Source organism: Protobothrops mucrosquamatus, unplaced genomic scaffold, assembly GCF_001527695.2.
Source record: "Protobothrops mucrosquamatus isolate PMUCROS unplaced genomic scaffold, P.Mucros_1.0 scaffold533, whole genome shotgun sequence".
Taxonomy (NCBI): domain Eukaryota; kingdom Metazoa; phylum Chordata; class Lepidosauria; order Squamata; family Viperidae; genus Protobothrops; species Protobothrops mucrosquamatus.
Genome location: NW_015386840.1, coordinates 302,331 through 327,086, shown reverse-complemented (window position 1 = coordinate 327,086; position 24,756 = coordinate 302,331). Strand labels below are relative to the sequence as shown.

Sequence of the window (24,756 nt, the reverse complement as noted above, 5' to 3'; positions counted from 1 at the left end):
GGATATTATTGTTCACATTACTTAAAGACAATAATTCATACTATGAGTATTTATATTTTCATTTTTCAAGGAACTTTCTTTTTAAGAAAAAAAATACTGCTTTGCTTTCATTATTTTGTCATACACTGTACCTTTAACTGTGCAGTGCCTAAGTCGTTGATATAGATCATTATGTTTATCCCTTAGTGAGACCCTCACATCTTCAGGGCTAGGAAATGCTTTTACCAAAATTTCTGCCACCTGTATAAAACAAACCAACATGAAGTTTCAATTGCTTCCAGATACTTGGTAAAATTTCCAAAAATCAGTTGCACGCTTGTAAAAACAAACATTCAAAGGCATATAGTGTATGACTTACAATCACACTGGGACACAAATTGCTTCTGTTGTGGTTGAAGCAGTCATTAAGCAACATGTCCATGTGACTACTTCACTCAACAACCATAATCCCGGCTGCAATCTCCAGCAAAAGAGCTGCATGCTGAAGGATTTCAGATCCATGCGGAGATGAAACCCTCCTGGCAAGCAGCCCTGTTGCTCTCAAACATTTCTGCAAAGGTTTCCATACATGAAGGGGGAATTCTTCGACGGGCTGCAGAAAAAGAGATGAAATCCTGAAGATTTCAGTAGCTTTCCTCCAGTTCCACAAAGGATTGCAGCTCCCCTCCATCCCCCCCCCCACTTGCAACCTTTCTTTTTTTTTTTAAATATATTTTATTGGTTTTTTAATTTTAACAAAAAGTACTTAGGACACACCGTGGTGTTTGGGTAAACAAACATTCCAAAGTAAAAAACATACATAAACAGCTCAACTTAGTACATTCACTGTCATCTCTCTATTTCCCTCAAATAACATAATAGATTTAATATATTCCATTTCTAGCTTAAATTTCTATTACTACTAAACCTGTTTTAAAACTTCATCAATTTACAATTACCATAATCAAATATTGTTTTACATCAACAGATTATCACTTCAAGTATCTCTTCCAGATATATTCAAGCTCTTAATCTCTCTCATCCCTCTTTTTGTCACCAATCTCATTTATTTCTTCTTCCAATAATAACTAACTTAGTTAAAAGAAACAATGTTAAATCTTAATTCATTTCAATTCATTAAACAAACTTCAAATTCCATCCAATTAATTATCATACCTTATCAGATCGTATTATTATACACAAAAATCACCTAATTAATTTAAGCACTTCAAAGTTCCAATCTAAAAACACAACATTTTTTCAATTCCAGTACATGATTTCCCTCAAAATCAATCTATTAATCCAAAAAATACATTCTTAGTCTCTTTAAACATATATGTATATATGTATAATTATAGATTTTTTATCCTTAATACAATCCATAAAGCCAAGTTTCTTTTTTCACTCCAATTTTAACTTTCATATTTCTGTACCAAATTTCCATAAAGCAAAAAGATCATCTAACTAATTTAAACACACATGTATATAATTGTATTTTTCTTACTTCTAACTCTAGATCAGTTGTTCTCAAACTTTTTAATGCCGCGACCCCCAACCGGTCGTAAGTCGAGGACTAAACCGGTCGTAAATCGAGGACTAAACCGGTCGTAAGTTGAGGACTAAACCGGTCGTAAGTCGAGGACTACCCAACCAGTCGTAAGTCGAGGACTTTCCCTGCCCGGGAGCGCCGCGCATGCGTGGCTCCGCCCCCTGCGCCGGCCGAGGCGTAGCTTGGAAGCGGCAGAGACGGAGCAGGCCGACCACCAGCTGGCCCAGCCCAAGGGAGGTAAGGCACCCGCCAGAAAAGGGGGAAAAAATGGCGGATAAAAAAATGGCGGACAGCCTTGCTTGGCGACCCCCATGAAATGGTCGATCGACCCCAAATGGGGTCCCGACCCACAGGTTGAGAACCACTGCTCTAGATCATTGTCCTTAAAACAATCCATAAAACCAGCATTGCCTTTTAATCCATTAAACAGTTTTAAATTTCTTTTTCAGTCTAATTCTGGGGTTTTTTCTATGCCACACAGGCTTCCATAGAAGCGCTTCCCTTTCAGCCAGTAGATCCATTTTTGTTGCTTGTAGTAGTCTTTGAGAAAATATAAATCCCTTCCTCTGCAATAGACATCTTTTTCTCTTCTCCTTGCAGCGTCGACCTGCAACCTTTCTTGACGGCTTCGCCATTAACTTACTGGGGAAGCTGGCAGAGAAAATTGCAAATGGTGATCACGTAATTGTGGGGCACTTAGCAATTGATTGTAAATGTAATAAGCCGGTTGCCAAGCCCCCGAAATGTGGTCATATGACCAGGGGAGGGGGTTGGCACAAAGTTTTACAATGGTTGGAAGTGCTTTACAGGCCATAAAGTACTCTTTCCAAAGTTGTTTTAACTTTCAATGGTTGCTGAACAGATTAGGATTACCTATATCAAAAAAGCTAAACTGCTCAATCCTGCATACCTTTTTAATTGGTGGTAATTCTCCAATAAGGCTCAGAATGATATCTTGCACAAGTTCTTCAATGTTCATGAATCTAGCAAAAGGAAGCATTCGGCAAGCCCACTCCAAAGCACTGACAGAGTACTCAACTATGCAAGCATCAAATTCGATCCTCTTGAATTCCTAAAGAAAGAACATCTTGTAATTGGCCAAAAACTTATCTACATGGTTACTGTCATCTCAAACTACATGAAATCTAAACCCCGGTCTACCACAAAAATATATGTACTATTAAGACATTTGAATAAAGCTAATATTTAATATTCGAATAAGGCTAAAGGGAATATTGACCATCCTCTTGTACTTCCTTTTCTGAGTAATTCAGGTAGGTTGGATTTAAACCCACAGGTCTGCCCTAGTGGTGTATTGTATAAGCTTTGACTATTATTATTATTGTTGGACAACTTTTAAGATAAAACCTCTCCCAGGGCTGCTTACAAAAATGCAATATTGTATTAACAAAGCCAATATTAAAATAAACATTATATAATCATGATTATTTGTAGATGAAATCCTGACTAGACTAGTCATATATTTTAAGAGATACACTTAAAAAGCAGCAGTGGTAAAGTCTGTGGAATCTGAGGAAGGGAGGTACTTCAAATAATTGGGGGACTATTATAAAAAAGGACCTCTCTCTCATTTAAACTGACTTAGCTTAAATTTTATAATTAGAAAGAAGAAAAAAAGGTGAAAAGATAATCTCTTATATATGCCACCCAGTCATTTGTTGAGGTGCGTGGCTATAGAAATCAAATGATAGATGAGAGGGAGGGAGGGAGGGAGGGAGGGAGGGAGGGAGGGAGAGAGAGAGAGAGAGAGAGAGAGAGAGAGAGAGAGAGAGAGAGAGAGAGAGAGAGAGAGAGATAAAAATTTCATGCTATTTTAATTACATTCCGGTTTTCCAAATTCTCCCTTGCCCTTTGATACCGTCTGCAACTATCAGACAATCTTTCACGAACATGAAGCATCCAGCACAATATACATAATTCTCGAAAGCATCCTGCAAGAGACACACAGAAAATTCTGCAGGCAATCAATGTATTCTTTTAATGGCTATATTGTTTACTGTCATCAGCTTTTTCACTTTCCTTCTATCAATTAACTTTCACTGCAATGTATGTATGTGTATACATGCTTATTTACAGATTATTTACCCAACATATTAATGACAAGTCACATGAACATTTAAAAATTGCCCTTTCACAAGTGGCTTGTGTCAGGAGATCAGTAAGATATATTGAAAAGCAATGGAATGTCAGAAAAATCAGCAACTAGATTGCTTTCATCTTATAACCCAATTTAGTTCTCAGCTTATTAAAATGGAAACCTTTTCTTCTTTTAACAGACAGATTCTCTACTTGAATGGGCCAGGAAACTAATTCTTTGTCTGATAGCTGAGGAATGTGCAAGGAGCCAGATGGGAATCTTCCACAGGCTCTGAATATACTATTAAGCCTAGATTAGATGACACTGTCCTCATATAGTACCTAAACATTTTTAAGGGCTATTACAGAGAGACAAGCTTTTTTGCTTTGCATTTTATTCTTTTTTAAACACATATTGGATTTTTTGCAGATACACACCTATAGTTTTACACGAAACAGCATCAAAGTTATGGTCTCCAAAAGAAGAGGGCCTTAAGAACACAGTATGATATTTGGAATACTTAAGCAAATTTTCTGGAAGATCACTTAAAGGAGGAAGGGCACCTTTTTTGTGGATCTAAAATGGGAAAGAGGGACAAAAGAGACAAGACAAAGGAAAAAGGAAGACACGGTATAAATTATGACATGGCATTGGAACGTTTTAGATAAAGCCATCTTTGTGACCTTTCTTATTATTTATTCCTTCCTACTAGGTTAGCAAGCTAAGCACAGCTTCTTTGAAATATGGTCAGTGAGTATGAACAATCTGATTTACTGAGCCACAAGCTTCTGGGCTCTGATTCTTTTCACCACTCAAGAGTCAATTCAACTTGCTGCATATGTTTTCTTACAAGGGCACTTTGTAAGCAGTTTGCATGTATAAGGGGGAAGGGGGGGGGCATCTCATAGGTTTGATAGTGAATTCAGCTTACAAGTGTGTGTATGGGGGGTACCTATTACTACCACACTAGGGATTATATTATGGCAATAAGAGTAGCGAAGCATAGTTATTTCTTCATCATCATCTTATGTATCTGCTAATAGCTAACCAGTGGCCTTTTTTCTGGTGACCCATTCCTTATTGGGGAAGGGCAGCGCTCCTGATCATTTACTGGGGCACTGTGAATATTCCAGGCAATATTCTTGGATAAATCTTCTGGATCCTATAATTCCTAATGAAATAGACAGGTTTCTCAGGACTGCTATCTGGCCAGCTTTTGTCACTCTTAATTTGTGAAGACCATTTGGGAAGGGATATATGGTTGGGCATTGGCCTTTCTCAGAAAGGGGGGGTGGTTCTGCTAGCCTCGAAGGAGGAGTGGACATCTTCCTTACGAGATCATCGCCAGATCCAATCATCCTTAGGTAATCCAATCCACAACCTCTCCTTTTTGGGAAAGTTGTAAAGAAGGTGATCGGGCTGCAGCTACATTTCTGCATTAAGAGAACTGATCAGCTTGGAATTTACTTCTTAAGAAATACAGATTACCAAAAAGGCTTCTGCTAAATTCCAATTATTTCCCATAGTTGGAACAGTCAAACCATTTCCTGGTCAACTTGGAAATATCCCAGTGATTATATTTGCAGAAAACATATAATTTTAAGGCAACCTAAATAATAAAAAGTAAATAAATCTCTATATGAATCATGGTATTTTCCTTCAGAGATTATCATTTAAAAGATCATATCTGAAAGTAATCTACAGGATAGTAAAATTCTAGAATTTTATGAAATATATCAGGTCTAAAAAAGTTTTTCCCATATATAATATTATAAATAGTTTCAGACATATACCTTTTGCATAACTCTTCGTGCATGTTTTAGCCTCACAATATACCACTGAGCAGCAGCAAAAGAACAATGAGCAGCCCGGAAAAGAAGAAGAATCCGTTGAACAATTCCAGATACTTTTTGTCTGCAGTCTCTCTCTATTTTTAATGGTACATCAGTATATTCTTCCTAAGAATATTGTAAAATTTAAAAGGTTTACAGTATGAAAATTCCCAAGGAAAGAGTAAGCCCAAGACAGATTACCCATCCTCATTCCATTTGATTTACTAAAGTGTGAAAATTTAAGATAAGCACTATAATTTCCAAGTATTTACATGTGTTTTATGATCAAGTAAATATAAATAATATATTTATATACTTAGAAATACTCAGTGAATATTAATTCATAGGCTAATATATTCCAACAGAAAGAACTAGTCTAACCCAAGGAACCAAGCTCCTTGGCACAAATAAATATAGATACAATATGATATAAGAACAGAGGTACCTTTTTCCTCCACAATAGGGAACCATTTATCTACCTTTGAGTTCCTATATAGTGTATTACATAGTGTTCCTCCCCCCCCCCAAAAAAAAAAAACACTGGGACAAACACACACAAATATTAGTACTGATTCCTTACAAGAGCACCTCAAAAATTAATAAACACATAAATACAGTACTTCTTTGAAAAAAAAAGTTAGCCTGAAATGCAATAGAAAAAATTAGCACGACAAATTTAAGAAAATGTTAATGTAACACTGGGATGCATACTTCACTCACAAATGTTGGCTGAGGACAATATAAAGGAGGTGCTGGAAGATATAAGCCATCAGGAACCAAGCCACAGAATTTTCTACTATGATCCTTGGCAAAGTCCATCAAAACCTGAAAGGTTTCTGATAGAATGTCTGCTTCTGCCATAACAGCTGCTTTTAATATTTGTTCTACTGAACTAAAAAGGGCATTTGCATCTTCTTCTTCAATAGGATCTAAAATAAGCAAAAAAGCAGAGACAATAATAAACATATGGTTAAATGTAAAAATATTTTTAGTTCAAAATGATAGCAACACTGAGTTACTAATATAATTTCCGATAATTTTGCATTTGAATTTTGCAAATGAATGCATTTCATTTCATTCAGGCTGTATTCTGAATGTTATAGTACATATGACAGTTCTACTTTCAAAGTGCTGCCTCACTTAATTAACATGGCTAAGGATCTCTGCTAATGCCAGGAGAATTTTAACCAGAATTTTGATATGTCCATCAGTTGCTGCATTTGATCCAGAAGAAAAAATTATGGACCCTTTGTGTTGCCTCATACTTAAACATTTTAACAATAACAATATCACTAGAATAAAAAGATTTCAGAATTTCTTTCATAATAATGGTTTATTATGTTAGTTACAACAGTCAATATATTTCCAGATAAACAATATAGGGGTGTAACACAAGTATAAGCACAATATTAGTGAATTAAATATCCCAAAAATCTCCAAAAATCATTCATATAGAACAATACAGAAAAGGCTTTAGTGAAAAAATGACCAGCAAATTTGATGTTATCTGATGATATCGTATCAATGAAAATGAATGGTCATAAAATGAGAGCTATTAAAGTAATATGTGTGTTTCTGAAAATCTTTAGAAAATGACTGAAAAATTATTAAAGAAATGGCACAGATGTATCAGATACTTGAAGAAATATTTTACCTCTATAAATCTAGTTCAGGAATGTATACATTGATAAAAAAAAATTGTACAATAGTATTTCATTATTTGGAAGAGTTGATAGCAGGTGGCCTGCTTGTAAATGTCTATTAAATATGTGTATTAGGAAAGGCATAAAGAATACCTAAGGATATTTCCACCGTTTCTTGATATGGAAGTCACACCATTTGCATGAAAGTGATTAGAAATACTGTATAATAAAAGAAAAAATCTATATTAAAAAAATTGTGCACCTGTGGGTTGCTTGTATCTGAAGTTTCCTTGACTTGTTGTTTCATTGTTGACAGGCTGACCCAAAAAAGATTGTAGCTTTTCTTGAAAAATGTTTGTTGGCATCAAGTGTAATGGCAGGAATAATTCCACTTTCCCTGACCTGAAATTGTATTAAGAAGAACAGGGTAGCTTACTTCAAACTATTCTTGAAATGGCTTTTGTGTAGTCACAAAAGAAAAATATTGATTGAAGCAAATGATATTTGTCCCATTCAGTATAATATGAAACTCTGAAAGAGCTAATATTGCACAATAATACAAGCAAAAGAGACTTATTTTTGGCATTTTGCCTTTGATAGAGATGTTTCTTACTGACCTATAAGATTATTGCAACTATCACTTCATACATTGTAACTGGAAGGACAGAATCTGCTGGGTGATGGAAAAAAAGATGATATCCATACTGTAACTCTACAAGGATTGTAACCTCTTAATAATCTGTGTTAAAAACATCAAAACTATCTCTAAAAGTTGGATTCTTTATCTAGGAATCATCTTTGAAGTTTCAAGATATACGACAAATCCCAAAAAACCCAGCTACTTACAATAAGAGCCCAGTATTTATGTCTGAATTACCATACTGCCCAAAAGCATAGTTGCTTGCCTATCAGTTATTGAGTAACTATAATTGGTTGGGTTGAAACATGCTATGACAAAACCAAGTAACAGTGTGTGAGCTACACCTTCATCACACAATGTGCAAGCAACCTTGTATCATATAACATGTCATTAAAATGGAACCAAAAGAGATGGGAAAATACTACAAAAAGAAAACTGCTGTGTTTTTCTGTCACTTCTCTCTGAAGTAGTCCAACAATAAACTAAGTAGGAAAGGTCATGCTCTATGTTTCTGACAAAATTCTGCTAATTTGGTAGATATTACCTATTTTAGATTTACTAACACACACACACACACACACACACACACAGAAACACTCTCTAACTCATCCATCCATAGTGGTTAAGGTGTTAGACAATGGGTAGAAAAACTAGATTCTTGTCATCCATTAAATACAGAATCTAAATAGATGATTTTGGTCCACTTTATTTCTTTCTGTATTAGATTGCTAAATAAAAAAATTGTTGTCCATCAACCTGCCCTTGACCATCATGGTAGCTTATGTTTCATAACTTTCAAGTGAGAGCCTTTATCCTGCAATAGATAGAGTCAGGATGATAATGATGGTATCTATTTATGATAAATAGCTATTCATGGTAAACGCTATAATATCAATTCATGATAAATAATTACTGTATACATACTGTTTATATATGTGTATATGACTGACCTTGCAAAGCTTTTATTACTTTGACAATATAGTTGATAAGCCACTCCAATTGAAACAGCCATTTTCCAGTCTCCAAGTTTCTGGGCTAGCCACACAGCTTCTGGAATTAGTCCACTGATTAGCAACAAATCAATAGTATATTCTACAGTCCAAGCACAAGACAGGCCATTATCCCTAACTGCTTCAGTGATTCTGGAGTGTTGCAGAGGAATAATACGAAGGCACTGATCTATAATACAAAAAATAGTTGTCATGAGTTTATTTTGTTATTAAATTATTCAATGGCCAATCCTATGCAAGCTTACTTAAAAGTAAGAACAAGTGAGTTCTGAGCCTGTTTTCAGATAAGCTGAACACAGCCCTCAGAACAGTAGATCATTTTCATCAGATATCCTCCCACCAATATCCTACTTTTATCCCAGAAACTTATACCAGCAGCTACAATTTTCAGTTCCGCAGGAACAAGACCTGTCACATTGGATGCATTTTATAGGAAAACCCTTTTTCATTTAGAGAAAGGTCAGAGATAAGTATTATGCCATTAGTTTACTTAAAAGAGAAAAGGAGCAGCAGTTAAATAAACTAGATAAATTATACATTAGGAAATAACTACAAAATACTATCCAATAATATTCAATCCACGTTTTGTGCATTTCTATAGGGCAGGAGGGAGGAGAACACTTCTCAATAGAGCTCTGTAATGTTTCTTGTCAATATAACAGTAAGCAAGCATATGAAACAATATCAAAAGGTACCTGGCTTGATATGAAGTGGAGGTAAGATACCAACACTGTGGGGAGGAAGTATATAAATTGGCCCATTAGTGAAGTAGGCTGCCATGAATCGGGCCAAAGACTGAACCACTGCTAGAGCAGCTTCAGTGTGAACATCTTTTATCCATTCAGCATCTAAAATGAAAATCCAAAAAGTCTGGGGTAACTGAATGAAGTAAAAATCTCAAAATAAAGTTATTGCTACTCAGCATATAAGAATTCCTTGGCGTTTCAGAAACAAAAGCCAAAGATTGCAATCTTATACTAATCTAGGTCTTAGTCTTACTGATCTTAATGGAGCTTACTTCAAATAGAAATAACAACAACAATAACAATAATTTATTTGACGTAAGTGCTGCCCAACTCCAGAAACAATTCTGGACAGCTCACAATAGAACAAGGAAAATAGAGTACACAATGAGTAAGAAAAGCAACAAAGAACAAGCAAAAATAAAATACAAAATTGTCAATTCTCCCAACAGCATAAACCTATACAAGGGGCTCCAGCCAGTCTCACCATGGGCATGAGAGAACAGCCAGGACTTTAAGACCCTCTGAAATGCTGAATCCCCTAAACAGTGATGTGCAAAATATTTTGAGTTGAACCATTTTAAATTTCAAACATATTGTTTTCATGCAAGACGATCAGTGTACTTTGGAGAGAAAGGAGATGTAGCAGGTACATTGATATTCAACACAACATAATAGCCATTTATTCTTAAAACAGATTTGTAGGTAATCTTTAAAAAGGAGTCTAAAAGCAACCAAATTAAAAAATGAATAATATAATTCAAAACAATGTTCTATTATCAATACAGAAATGATGAACAAAGTATGTCTATAACACTGTAATAAAAATAACAAATCTGCAACGTTAAATACAGTTAGCGATGACTTATTCAGTGAATGTTCAAAATTAGATAGGGCTGAATGAGACTTATGGATGGTTCTCTAAGATGCAACCATCAAAGAGTCCCAGTCACATGATTGCAATTTGGGTGCTTGGCAATTGGTTTGTAATTATGATCCCTACAGTGTCCCATGATCATGTGATCGCCATTTGTGACCTTCACTGCCAACTCTCAAAAAGCAAAGTAAATAAAGAAGCTGGCAGGAAGTTGCAAGTCGTGGTCACATGACATTGTTTAATGACTGCAACTAGAACTGCTGGACTAAGATGGTGCAAACATTTTTCACTTTATGACCATGTTGCTTAGTAACTGAGTTGCTGTAACAATCATTGTCATTAACTGAGTACTACCTGTATTATTATAAATAACTTGACTGATGAAAGAAGAATTCTACATTTACATACCTGTTAAAACATCTCGGTTTCTTACAGAAATTTGATTTTGTTTTAGAAGTTCATATACCAGATGATCACACAGACCCTGAGCCTCACTTACATTATAATGATAGAGATGGCAATATAAAATAGCAAGATAATATCGAGTTTGAAGGAAGGGTATTCTCTTTCTTCCTATGTTTAGAAAGAAATAATTGAATAAAAGCTAAAAAACATAAATCCTAGTTGTATAAAAATAAACCCTATGCATATGAGTGCAAATCTACTTCTTAGATCCATATTTATAAATGAAAACAGGAATACATGATGCAAATACAATTATATTAGAATACATTTCATTTGAATCATTTGAGTAAACAGTAATTTAGACAAGATTAACTGAATGATTTTAAAACTTCAGTTCTTTAGCAGCATTATTGCAAAGAGAAATTAGAATAGGCAAATTCTGTGTGATAGTTTATAACTATTAAGCTTAACTTTTAATAATTTTAATTATGTTATTTTTACTTCTGGCTTTTTCTTAACTGCACCAAATGCTGTATTACTAGATTCTCTGTGTCTGCATATACCCAATAACAAAAGTGTGGGGCAGTTTTAGAAGTCTCCCATTCAGTTATGTAACCATATTACTTTTATTTCTATTTCATACTATCTTTCTCTCTCCCCGTGTTTCCCTATGCAATCGCAAACCCATTTAGGATAGGAATGCTGTGATGGGAGTTCTACCCTTCTCTCCAAGCAACAGAATTACTACTTTAAGAGGCTATATAGGCAGAGTATGAAAAACAGATTAAAGAGAAAACGGTGTGGTAGGTTGACAAGCATACAACTATTCTGTGGAAGAGGACCCAAAACAATTGCTACGGTGATGATAGGAGAGTCAAAGGGAATTCTAAGGGATGGTAGTGTAGGAAACATCACACATAAGGTACTTAAAGTCTGCATGCTGTAAGATTATTAGCTGAAACTACACCACATTGACAATTTGTATACTTTTATCTTGCCTCGCTATGCTGGATGCAGGCCAAGAAGAGAGCTTGTGTTCCACCATGCAATTGTGGAACAGGAGCAGGATGAAAGGGTCAGATTGAAACTTGAAATAAAAAGAAATACCAAATTATTAGCTAAGGAATATGCTTCAATACATAATATCAGATGACTTGCATTGAAGAGTATCGAAGGAATTTGCTGAAGCTCAGTTAAGCTCACACCTTAATATGCAGGTAGTCCTTGCTTAAAGATGGTAATTGAAATTGGCAACTCTGTTGCCTTATTCCTTTTGTGCAATATCACCTTTTTAGATTATAAACAGAAAGAATTGTACTGGTTTACCATCACTGAACTACTATGTATACTTCCACAGTAAAGAGAAAGACATAAAAGCTTTAAATTAGAGCTTGTCTGATGTCAAATGCCCTCTTGAAAGTCTTAAGAGCAACCTTCTTTACAGACTGCTGCTTGGGATAGAAACAATCATCACAGAAAAATGGGGAGCATAAAGGGTAAAAAAGGGTATAAGAGTTAGAAAGACCTTGTCATCTACTTTTGGCTTTGGCCCCATTCACTTTTTTCTTCAACTCTATCTACCATGCCACTTCAAAAAGACTATCTAAAGAGACTATCTTTGAGAGACTGAAAACAATGCCAGAAAAAATGACCAATTATATCTCTTTAAACAAGTAATTTTTGCAGGGAGGACTAACCCTAAAAATGGAACCAATATCGTACCTTTTGCTTTTGTTTCCTGAAAAGCTTTCTCCCAGGCCTCCACAGACTTTTTATACGATCCTATCAGAAACTCTTCCTCACCTTAAAAACAAATTGAAATCTAGCATTTAAACTAATTTTAATCTTCAGACCAGTTTGCTTGAGATATCACATACATTACATAGAATTAGAAAAAAAAATATCTTTATGAATAAGTTCACTGTGGGTATTATCAGGAACTCATTTTGTTTCTCAAAATAGAGACATGGGAACATTAACCCTTTGCTGGATATCTCATTCCATTGAATGCAGAATTTAACATCAAATCAGCCCCTTAAGTTGTGTCAGTTATTAGCATTGCAGGTGGTGGAGGATCAATTTCATATTTACATGTATATATTTATGCAAGGTATATGAAGTGATGGTGATTTCTTCAAGACACTAACCATTCACAGACTTGAGATTCAGAAGTTGTTCCAAGCTTTCTCCCGAAGACTGTAAGATTGCCTGTATATGACTTGCAAGTGCTTTGATCACTGGAATTTCCTGAGCAATTTGGATTTCAGTCACTGATTTGTTTGAGTTATTCACTTTTCTGTTTAGTTGTGCCCAATACCAAATCACATGCTTATACAAGTGTCGCCAGATTACAGTTAACCTAAGTTTAAAAAGAATTAAACATATCACAAAGTAACAAATTAAAGAAAACTATTGACTAATCCTTACATATTCCATTCAGTAGAAGAAATCTTACACTATTATTTCAAAGGGAAATCATCAGGAAATCCAGGGCTGCAAACTAGGCCCATAAATAATAATGGAATTTCACACTGTATTATAGTTATTATTATCAAATGATTCAAAGTGTAGATTGTATGAAGAAACAGTAGATCAGATATTCAGCTCATGCAAGATCACACCAACTGATTATGAACAGTGGCATAACACAAGTCACCAAAATTAGTCACTGGAACATCTGTAAAAAATATGTGACAGTAATGAAAAATTGGTGGGAACACAGAGTTGAAAAAGTAGTTGAAAATAAGATTAAATATTGTGGGATTTCTGAATACAAACTGGTAATGTCTTGGCTCATAATACATAGATTTAATTGTGGTTGAAAAAAAGAAAGTGTGATTAATTGATAGGCAATACCAGGAAATAGTAGAATATTATACAAGACAAAGAACTGGAGAAGATCACAAAGTATTAAGATCTGAAAACTGATGTTGAAAGATTATGGCATAAATTGGCTCTGGCGGTCCCAGTGGTTATCGGCATCTAGGTCTCATACTAAAATCTATTATAGGTGTTAAGAGACCAGAAGAGGTACCCAAACTCAAATTTTGCATTTTACTTGTCCCAGAATTCTTATTTACGATATTTTATTCATGATTCAAATTACATTATACATCAAAATAGTAAAATATTTAAAGTAATAATTTTTATGCTAGAAATACCTTTTTTCCTGATTCTCAGTTCGATTTGCCATTGGAAGAGAACACGTTAGCACAGAATGTAATGCACAGTGCTTCTGGTGACTATTCCAATCCATGCTTTGAAACAGAGGCACATCAATAGAATCTAGTTCCACTTTATTATTACCACTCAGATCTGCTAGAACAACTTCATACTGTGGTATTTTTTTGGCATTTAAATAATGAATAACCATCTTCAGCAAGGAGAAACCCCCCAAAAGATTAGTGGAGAAAAGGTGATCTTGTGGTTCTGCAAGTATCAGTTTTAAGGTCTGCATTGTGAATTTCATTAAATGCCCCAATGTTTGTCTGTGTTGATCTTCCCAACTTAGGACAGTCAAAAATTGTTGGAAACAGTTTAAGACACATTGTATCCATGATTGATTCTTGACAGGATGATCTAATTCTTTAAGTTTCACATGCTGGAGAATGTTAAAAAAGTGTACAACACAACGAATGTTAAAATTTAATAATATATCTTTTTCTTTTATACTTTTTGAAATGCCCACTCTCCAAGCGGCGATGAGATTTTTTTGAATATGGTTCAGTTCAAACAATAGGCCATCTTTTTTTCTCTCTGTTCCATCTATTGCATGAATTGTGTCAAACATTGATGCGAATTCCAGCTGGCCTTCATCACCTAAAGAGAAATCTGCTTTTTGGCTTCCCAAAATATATGAATTACTTTGAAAAAAAATGTCATCACTGGATTCTTCATTGCATTCCTATATTAAAAAAACGATATACATCTGAAAGATGCTTATTTGTGACACATGTATCAGTAATAATTATAGATACAAATATATATATAATATTGTATATATACTGAACACAATATTTCTCTAAGTGCTGTCTACAAACTGTTGCAAGTGAGATATCTAAATCCTTTATGGGAAAGAAAAAAAATTAAATCGTATGTTCTCTATTGCTAAGGAAATTGTAAGGATGGGAACAAATACTTTATGAATGTTAATTAAGTATCCAAAGCAAGTATAGTATCCGCAGGGCTTTGACTGTTAGCATGCGGATGGTGGGGGAGTAGATGAGTGTGCTTGTGTTATGCTTGTTGGATAAGTTTATTTTGGCTTTTTAAGCTATCACATTAATATGAATGCAAACAAGCAACAATAGAAAAATTGGGAAAAAGTAAAGATGGTTGGGCAAATTTGCACAATTACAAAAAGTAACCCTATTTAATTCACTTTTCTTATACAGTGCTGTTCCATTGAGAGGAAGAAACAGTTCTGAATAAGTGGAAAAGGCTTTTTGCTCATTGATGAGAAAACCCCTGGAACTAAGTTCCAGAATAGTCTCCTAACTAAAAAAAAAAAACTATAATCAAGATTTTCAGCCATATGAAAATTTATTTATAATAAATAATTCAAGGTAGCGAACATTCCTTCCTCCTCCTATTTTCCCCACAACAATAATCTTGCGGGATGAGTTGGGCTGAGAAGGAGTGAACGACCCAAAATCACCTAGAGAGTTTTCATGCATAAAATGGAGAGTCTCTTGGTTTCTAGCCTGGTACCTTAATCACTAGACTAATCTGGCTCTATGGCCAGTTTGGCATATGAATGTTTCGATATCTGTTCAGCAAGATGTAAATGAATACTTAACCAAGGTAAAATGTTTGATATTTTTGTGTAGGTTCATTCTAAGTTAAAATTAAGGATCCAATGTCACGTAAATAGCCTTCTGAGCACCAGGAGATGGTGAAGAGTTTTTTAAAAGGAAGATTTATCATTAGCAACAGAAGATCTCAAACATAAAATACTACATTGATATCATCCAAACAAATAAAATGGCCTTTCTATATGACAATTATTTTAATTCACATTACATTATTAAATCTTTTACTATTTATTCATTGTGATTTAAAATTATTAACATTAATCATTCAATATTATAAAGCAATCAGAATACCTGGAATAGTGATACTTCTTCATTTAGTTCAGTGGCTCCCTCTTCTTCTTGTAGAAACTTTGGAGTGCCAGGGAAAGTAGAAAGTTGATTTTCATATTGTAAGAGATTAGCTCTTAAAGAAGACAATGACGGCAGTGGCTGCTTTTTCCCCTCAGACTATGGAAGAAAACAATATAACTCTTTTACTGTTAGCATCATTTAATTTTTTTTCCTCTCCTCAATTTCTGAATGCAACAGTTGAAGCAGATCCTGAAACTGGTGACGTGGTAGATCACAAAACATATGATTTATATGGTTTGATCTTTCTGGATATCAGCAACATAAAACACATACAGCATTAACCATGCAGAAATGGCAATATGGCCAGAAGAGTGAATAATCACAGCACTGCAAATAAAATTGAAAAAGTATTTTAAAATATTATTTTAAAATATCTGGCTAAATAAAACATTTTTCCTATTGCTCTTAAAACAATAAAGTTAGGACCAAATGTACCCTTCCAGAAACATATTTTGTAACTGTTGTGCTGCTACCAAAATGGCACACTGGATATTTACCAAGGAAATATTAATTCGAGTTTAGCCAACAAAACCCTTAGTAAATTATCCATTCACAGGTATAAGAAAAATGGAATAGGTGGTAAAAAAACACTTGCAGAATAAAAATGGATTATGTACTCTTGATATTTATTTAAAAAATATCAACGAAACCACAGTCAACCCTTCACTTGCCAGAGACACTGTACTTTTTAGAAATTCTTATGAGATAAAAAGGCAGATTCTTAATTTTTACCCTGTTATAATTCTCTATCTGAAATACCGTGCCATTTGGAATCTGGAAAATGCCTAATGAAATGTGGGTCATGAAGTATAGGCATAATCTATTTCTATGCTCAATAAAACGTCAGTATCAGATCATATGAAATGAACTGTAAGGCTTTTATCTGTTCCTGAAGAAGAAAAACAATTTGACTACATGATAGCAAGCATGAAATGAGTCTGAAACTTTAAGCAGGCGAATAAAGAGATGTATAGAAGAGAGCAACAGGAGACATTTTCAGAAGAAAAGAATACAGGTAATCCTTGACTTATGACCACAATTGAGTCCAAAATTGCTGTTGATAAGCAAGACATTTAAATTAAGTGAGTTTTGCCCCATTTTATTACCTTTCTGGCCACAGTTATTAACTGCAGTTGTTAAGTTAGTAATATAGTTGTTAAGTTGATAAAGAAACAAAAAAAAATATTGTAAATAGCAACTGTTCTGTGGCCATTTTCAGAAAGGAATCTATGGACCTTAATTGCAAACCAATATTATATTGTATTAGAAAATTAAGAAAGCAGTTGTACCTTGAATTTGATCAAATTGTGATGCAACTTTTCTAGTCTTTGGGCTGAATCAAGCAGCAATGACTTTGTATAGGTAGAAGGTGAAAACTCACTGGAAAATTTAAGAACTGTAACCATGTATCCATCAGAGGCAATGAGATAAGGCAAACTGGAGTGACATATTACAGAAAATCTCTGCCTCATGAAGTCTCCTTCAGAAACTGATGAATCATTAGAATTCAAGAGAGAGTTCTGCGATCTAGCAGACAGAAGAATAAATCAACAAAATAGAAGATTAATGTACAATATCATAATGCAAAAATGTTTATCTCACTTAAAAGATTTATCCATTCTATTAGGCTAAATCCCCACCCTGAATATGTTAAGCTGCACTCATAGGAAATGAGTAGAGGTCCTTGAAAATCGAGCTAATCTTTCTTGCCCGTGCCATTTTTGTTGCCTGAGAATAAAAGAATAAGTGAAAAAATGAAATGTTTAATTTAAAATATGAATTCATCTTTGGCAAAGAAGAGACCACTCGCTTAATTCCTTCTGGATTATCATGCTCACCAACCTTTATCTTTATCTTTTATTTTATTGATTTTATTGTAATTTTTTTATTATTGTGAGCCAGCCAGAGTCATTGAGAGTTGAATAGCGTAAAGGTTTAGCAAATGATTATTATTATTAGAAACTATATGGAAGAAAAACATAAAGTTCAGATAATTGTTTTAAACCTCTTTTTAATTATCTCACCTGTGTATTATTAATGGATGTAGAGGAATGAATTCTGCTGGTCCAAATTCTATAGAGCAGCCATAAGTAACTAAAGTCATCAGTTCACCCAAGCATGTCATTATGATCAGAGATCCACGTTTTAACATGCAAACCAAAAACAGACTATCAGGAGTCCAGCTCATGTCAGAAATCCAGTAAGACCTTCAACAACAAATAATATTTTCAGGAACATGCAACTAAAATATCCACACTGGATTTCAAAATATCCTCTGGGGGGAAAAAAGCTGATTTCCTACTGACCTTATTAATTTGGATGGAATTTGGGGATTCTTGCTACCACAACCTTTAAGACTCCCTGAAGTAGTAATAAAATTCTTAGTGCTCATAAACAGAATTTGAGTTCCCTGAGCATTATAAAAGAAACAGGAAAAGGAAAATATATTTAACATGAACAAAATACCGGGATAAAATTTAACTGTTAATGCCTCCTTATGTTTCTTTATCTTTTTTTAAAAATTGATCCTCCTTTTATAAATTATTTATTGAACATAAATGCTGATTCTGGGCAGGATACAAAATTACTCTGCTCCTTGATTACATTGCAAGTCTCTTTGCCAAATATAATTTTAAACTTTAAGACATAAAGAGTAACATTAAAGACCGCTTTGCTGAATATAATTTTAAACTTTAAGACTTAAAGAGTAAGATTAAAGATTGCACTGCCAGAAGGAAGTGTTGCCTCATCCCCTTCCTGGAAAGCAGTAGCATATTCTTTTAATAGGAGGAATTATATCAAGTAGAACTGAAGACTGGGTGGGGGGTTTCCTTAAAAATGGCCAGAGGTAGGGGTGACTAACCAGTTTACAGGGATTTCCCTTTTTTAGTCTATAGCTTTGCATGCCAGATAGGTTCCGTGATCATATATAAATGTAGAAAGTGATGGTTGCCAAGAATTGAAAGGGGAAGGCAATTACGTTCTAGGCATCTTCTTCTACCAGGGTGATACTGGATGTATTCAAAGTAGTTTACAAAGCCAAACTTAATAAAAGGCACAATATTAATAAAGTCACTTTCTTATTATGCTTTTAACATTGGTACCTGTAGATCCTTTTGATTGAGAGCTATTGCTAGCACAAGTCCATCATGTGAGAATTCAGTAAGCAAAGCACCTCTTGACTTCACGGATTCACAAGAGGGAGCCAAATTAAGCAGCGAGCACGTTTGTTGTGCCCAATGTGTTTGACATGGAACAGAGCTACATGGAATGAAGAAAAAAGTGCATATTACAGGAAAAATGGAAAATAATTTTATTGATGTACACAGTCAAGATTTTCTTCTTGGTAAAGAATGCAGAGGATGTTGTTATTAGACACGAACTACAAATAATTTAACCCGCCTGCTTCATACCCCATTTTTATTAGCTACATTGTCTGGAAAGCTAAACTCAGATTCTTTGAAATTAAAAGTTAAGTTAGTTGAGCTATGCAGTTGAAAAATAGTGAATGAGATGCCATGTTAGTCCAAGGCTTCACTTAAGCTCCTTCTATCTCATCTACTGCATATTATGATTTAGTGTAATATCGACTTTAGTTTTCTGGAAATTATTAGAATTTTTAGGAAGGAACCATAGATTATATATGTTCCTAAAATATACATTCAGATGCCAAGGGGAAAAATATAATACTCTCTCTCTCATATATATGTATGTATGTATGTATGTATGCATGTATGTATGCATGCATGCATGCACACATATAAATGACATTTAACTGATATGCATCTTATTAAATATCTGATATAAACATCTGCATTTAAAAATCAGAATATTTATGTTTTACCTTGCATTTTTTAAACCGTTCTCCTGCCATTTGATCTTCAAAAATATCAGCACCAGTTGGGCCTCAGAATAAAATGCAAAAGAACCCAAGCAACATTCTCCCAATATCTGTCAACGAATCAACATTTTTGAATAACTCACTTGAAATACCTATAATTTTTTTAAATGTATATAATATGATAATTATTCATATTTTACCATGTGGCCAGCAATTAAGATGTTATAGAAGACTTAATCGTTTCTGTATTCACCCATAGAAATTTAAACTGCAGTTACAATGAACTATTTTGCATATGCAATATTATGATTTGGATTCTAAGCTCTACTGTGTTGTCTGGAAAAAGACATGCACAAAACTTAGCAGAAACTGCAATATATTGCCACTGCATGCAAACATGTAAGTGCACATAGGTAAGACGAAGATGTTGGGCATTAAATATGTTCTAAAAAGGAACTATAAAAAGTGTTGCAAGATAGAAGACTCCCTATTCATGATCCCAGTCATTCAATTTTATCCCTTCCTGAACAATGTCAGGTTTCAGCTTACCATATATACAGGTAGTTCTCAATTTATTACTGTAATTCATCCTAGAATTATAGTTGCTAAGTAGTGCCAAGCTGGGCATTATATTATCAACCCAATTTTACAATACTTTTTTGCAGTGATTGTTAAGTGTATGTGTGAGACAGGTTTTAAGTGAACACAGCAGTTGTTAAATGATCCTACTGTTTGTAATGGGAATTTTTTTTGCCAAAAACAGAAAGTAACAGCTGTTTTCTGGCAAAAATAAAGGGTTGTAAATCAAGGTCATATGTCCATGGAATGCTGCAAACAACTGTGAATGTGGGCTGCCTATTAAGCACCCAAAATGTGACCATGGGGGTCGGCCACTGGAACTTTCAATCCAAGTTGTAAGTATTTTGGGGGTCCATTGTAACTTCAAATAGTTGCTAAGCTAGTCATTAACCAAGGACTATCTGTACTCTGTACAAGCCCATCCTAAAATTTTTTTAACTGACATACCATGAAAAATGTGCCACTCTTTTTCATGGTATTTTGGTTAAAAACTCAAGGGTCAGCTTATCTGCCGATGGGCTTTCATATAAATATATGTGGAAAATACATATACTTTTAACAAGTATTACCATATATATTCGCTGATAAGCCCATCCCTGAAATAAGCAAAAGCTGGTATTTTGGTATCTAAAATTCTCGGTTTATCCAGAAGTCTGTACTTGAGGTTGGCAGGTCAGGCCGCATAAGCAGCATAATTCTCAGTCTGATTATGAGGAATACAGGCAACAGCCACAGATTCAATATAAAAACAAATATTTACTTCAGATAAACACACGATAGTCTTCAACAATAACCAGAATTACATGGCTGTTATAACAAAAGTCACTATATATTTGAAAAATACTTGATTGTCAATAAATGAGATGTATTTTATATTTTACCTCATTTTCAATAAAATCAACACTAACTACAGTTTCCTTCTCTTCGATGGCTGGTAACACAATTGAAGCTTCAGGAATAATTTGGGACCACTGTCCCATTGCAGAAATTTGGAAAGGTGTTGCTTTTGATTCTATGCTTTCCCACAATAAAACACAGACATCTAGAGTAGCAAGAAGTATTTTATTTCCACTGCCGGAAACACGTAAGCATAACCTCAAGGAATGTTCTAGAAAATAATGTAGTGTTAGAATTATTCAGTTCTTTTAAATTTACTCAAAATATTTAGTTAATTTATGACAACAAAACGCATGCTATCACAAGCAAATATAGTTTCTTGTATGAAATCAAGAAGTAGAATAAAGAATTCATATGTTTTATCATGTATGTTTTTTACTGCAATAAGCAACACACTTTATTTGTGGTAATAGCTTCAATAAGCATATATTATAGATACTAATGTGTCATTGGCATATGACAAATAATTAGGAGCCTTGATATTTACAAAAAATACTATAAGAAAAATGACAATTTTTAAACTACAGTTCTTAATATTTTTAAAAAAAACATGAGTTTTTTTTTTAAAAAAGATGAAAATGAAAAAAAAATATTGGACAATTATATTGGTTGAACAATCATACCTTGCACTGCCATAGCAACCTTTTTAGACTCCTCTATGGCTGGAACAGTTTTTATAATGTCCTGATCCTTGTTCCAAAGAAATAGCTCTCCTGTTTTAAGCATTCCTGCCAACCAAGCTCCTATGTGAAAAAGATTAAAGTGCATCAATTTAGAATGTGATCTGATATGTACATATACTCATACGCACTATAAGCTTCACTTTTTTCAATGAGACTCCTTCCAGTTAAATGTATATTCAATTAAGGTCTAATATTCCAAATACATGAATAATTTTATATCATAATGTATTTATGACCAGAAAAAGGGTTAATTTACAAGTGAAGAACTGCTGACTTTCGCCATTAGAAATTTCTTTATATTATATAAAAACAGAAGTTCATACACTTAGGTAAAAGGAATTGATACTGTAATACTTAACCATTTCTTGAGGTTGATAATACAATAACATTCTTCAGAAAAGTCTGTAATTGTGGAATCTTCTTTTTTGTCTTTCCAGAAAGCAGGTTAATTTCCTGTATGTTTTTGTCATCCAATAGAAAAACAGCCTCTTTTTGCTATTAAAAGAAGTATCAGTCTTTTATTTATATATTACTTTTTTTTCTTGCTAATGAATATCTGGATTAATTCAAGAATTCTGCTAGTATTATAATAAATAAATAAGAAATAAAAGTAAAAAATTAAATGACATAATACTTGATTCAGAAACTCTTTCTTGACCCTTCCACAAAGATAAATGTTCTTTGAAAACAAGACTTTTCTGCTGTTCAATTTTTTTTCTGCAGCAAAAAAGATCTGATACAGAATTTTAATAACAATAATAGTAATAATTAAGATTTATAAGATATCCAAATCAGAGATTCAATATAATTTACAATTAAAAACTCAAAGAAACAAATACTTAAGGAGAGTATATAAAAAGCAATGTCAACCATCCCACATTGATTATCACTGATTCAGTTATAAAATGCCATAGTACAAAGCAGGGTTTGAACATATACGGTATGTTTTATTTTAAAATAACAAATACTTAAAAATATAATGAATAAAAAAACTTTTTAAGCATTGTAAGAATAAAATGTAAAAGTAACACATGATTAGTATTGCATTTTAAAATATCCTGAATCAAATAACTTCAAAAAGTAAATAAACTGCAGTAACAAAATTAGCATAATATGAATCCGAGATTGAACTGAAAAATTCTGTTCTGCCAAAGAACTTTAGTTAATAAAACAAAAGTTTAGATAAGAATGCTTTACGTTAAGAAAAATTCAAACTTTTGGATATTCAATGTTTTTCTAAAGCAAAGTAGATATTTTAACTTTCAATGATGCATTTTTCAACTGCTCAGATAGTATTTATTCTAATTCCTAATGATTTATAGATTGATTATTGCTGTTACTATATTATTCAGATTTGCACAATGACCTGAAGTTATGCCAGTAAGATTTAATTTTTGAAGGAATGTACCTTTAATGTACAATATATAAAAAAATTATAATTACCTCTCCCAGCCAGGTGATTCGAGGCCATGGCTTCTTCTGTTTGATACATGTAGAGGCTAGTACCTCTAATTTGATTTTCATGATTATTAAAACATATGAGAATCCGTAAAATTTATCAGTTTAAATAGCCTTTAATGGTTCCTTAAGAAAAATTCAACAGCATCTCTGCAAAACAATTTAAAGTTCTTAACTATTGACATAATTAAATCAGAGATATAATTTCCATGTTTTCCTATATTATCATTATTTCAAAGTAACATTCAATACCAGATACTAGAGGACATGTCAAATAGGCTTTAAGATAGCATCTCAATTCAGAACACCAGCAAACAGATTCAATGCACTGTCTCAACTTGCATAATTGAATCCCTCTACTCTGAGTCATCCAACTGGACCTTTTGCTTTACTGGAAAATGATAGGCACCTGAGCATGCACAGAGGAGTTTTGCCATCTGGATAAAAGCAGAGCAGCTGCTCAGACCTGCTGCTTTAAAGGGTACTTGTTCAAAGAGTTCTCAAAGCCAGGCAGAATAACTGCATAGGTCTAGGGATCACTGATTCATGAGGATTATAGGATGAATCAATGATAGCCACCTTGTGCAAAAATTTAGCAGGTCCAAGATTATATCAATGAAACAATGCACAAGATAAAGATATACAAATCTCCCTTCATTCAACTTCACTGAATCTAGTGTTAGTGATAAGAGAAAAAAACCACTATCTACATCAAGCATACATTTATAAACATGTACTGCTTCTGCCTTACTTTCCATTTTTCCAAGTTAAAAGCCCTAAACTTCATAATCATCCCTCAGTCATTCTTGTTGCCCAATTTTGCAATTTGTTAAGCTTTTCTGAGATAGGATAATCCAAGTATGATCACACTTGAAGGCTTATACATTGATATGATATTGGCAGCATCTCTTTTGGTTCTTCTTCAATTGGCTCCAACATAAAATTTATATTTTTAAGAGCTGTACCCTGTTCTTCATCAAACTGCCCATTACAATCCTAAGATCTTTCTAATTACTTGGTAATGAGTAATAATCTCTAATAATCGGTTATAATCCTATTCCAACACTATCAGAACATAAACTTGTGACATTCAGTGTCAGAAGATGTGTCAATGATCATGGATTTAGAAAGCTTTAAAGGGAAATGTGTCAAGTTCATAGAAGTTTTTAGAGCAGCGTGACACACCTGAGTTACTTCACAATATGTATTACTACAAAGATCCAGTTTTTAGATTGTTAAAACAGCAGCATCTCTGTATGACTCCCGTAAAAGCTCTTCTCAGCTGATTTGCAGGCATGTACATGCAGACCCATTTTGCTTGTGATCCTATGCAAATAATTTGGATTGTTTCTGAAAC

At 33.8% G+C, this 24,756-nt stretch overlaps 1 protein-coding gene across 1 annotated transcript in view; it reads right to left on the bottom strand.

Annotated features, from left to right (window-relative positions):
* Window positions 1-23,492, bottom strand: part of CPLANE1 (ciliogenesis and planar polarity effector 1) — a 60,297-nt gene extending 36,805 nt beyond the window's left edge. The window contains exons 1-23 of the mRNA XM_029284327.1: window positions 23,385-23,492; window positions 22,301-22,436; window positions 21,882-22,001; window positions 21,243-21,469; window positions 19,786-19,892; window positions 19,046-19,202; window positions 18,248-18,351; window positions 17,966-18,148; window positions 17,231-17,468; window positions 15,882-16,037; window positions 13,938-14,680; window positions 12,924-13,135; window positions 12,499-12,579; window positions 10,780-10,944; window positions 9,447-9,599; window positions 8,692-8,920; window positions 7,364-7,503; window positions 6,179-6,387; window positions 5,420-5,584; window positions 4,064-4,202; window positions 3,371-3,480; window positions 2,439-2,600; window positions 132-240 (exon numbers count right to left, since the gene is read on the bottom strand). Of these exons, the coding sequence (XP_029140160.1) occupies window positions 132-240; window positions 2,439-2,600; window positions 3,371-3,480; window positions 4,064-4,202; window positions 5,420-5,584; window positions 6,179-6,387; window positions 7,364-7,503; window positions 8,692-8,920; window positions 9,447-9,599; window positions 10,780-10,944; window positions 12,499-12,579; window positions 12,924-13,135; window positions 13,938-14,680; window positions 15,882-16,037; window positions 17,231-17,468; window positions 17,966-18,148; window positions 18,248-18,351; window positions 19,046-19,202; window positions 19,786-19,892; window positions 21,243-21,469; window positions 21,882-22,001; window positions 22,301-22,436; window positions 23,385-23,465 (4,126 nt within the window). The 5' untranslated portion in view covers window positions 23,466-23,492. The remainder of the gene's footprint in view (window positions 1-131; window positions 241-2,438; window positions 2,601-3,370; window positions 3,481-4,063; window positions 4,203-5,419; window positions 5,585-6,178; window positions 6,388-7,363; window positions 7,504-8,691; window positions 8,921-9,446; window positions 9,600-10,779; window positions 10,945-12,498; window positions 12,580-12,923; window positions 13,136-13,937; window positions 14,681-15,881; window positions 16,038-17,230; window positions 17,469-17,965; window positions 18,149-18,247; window positions 18,352-19,045; window positions 19,203-19,785; window positions 19,893-21,242; window positions 21,470-21,881; window positions 22,002-22,300; window positions 22,437-23,384) is intronic.
* Between the last annotated feature and the right edge of the window lie 1,264 nt (window positions 23,493-24,756).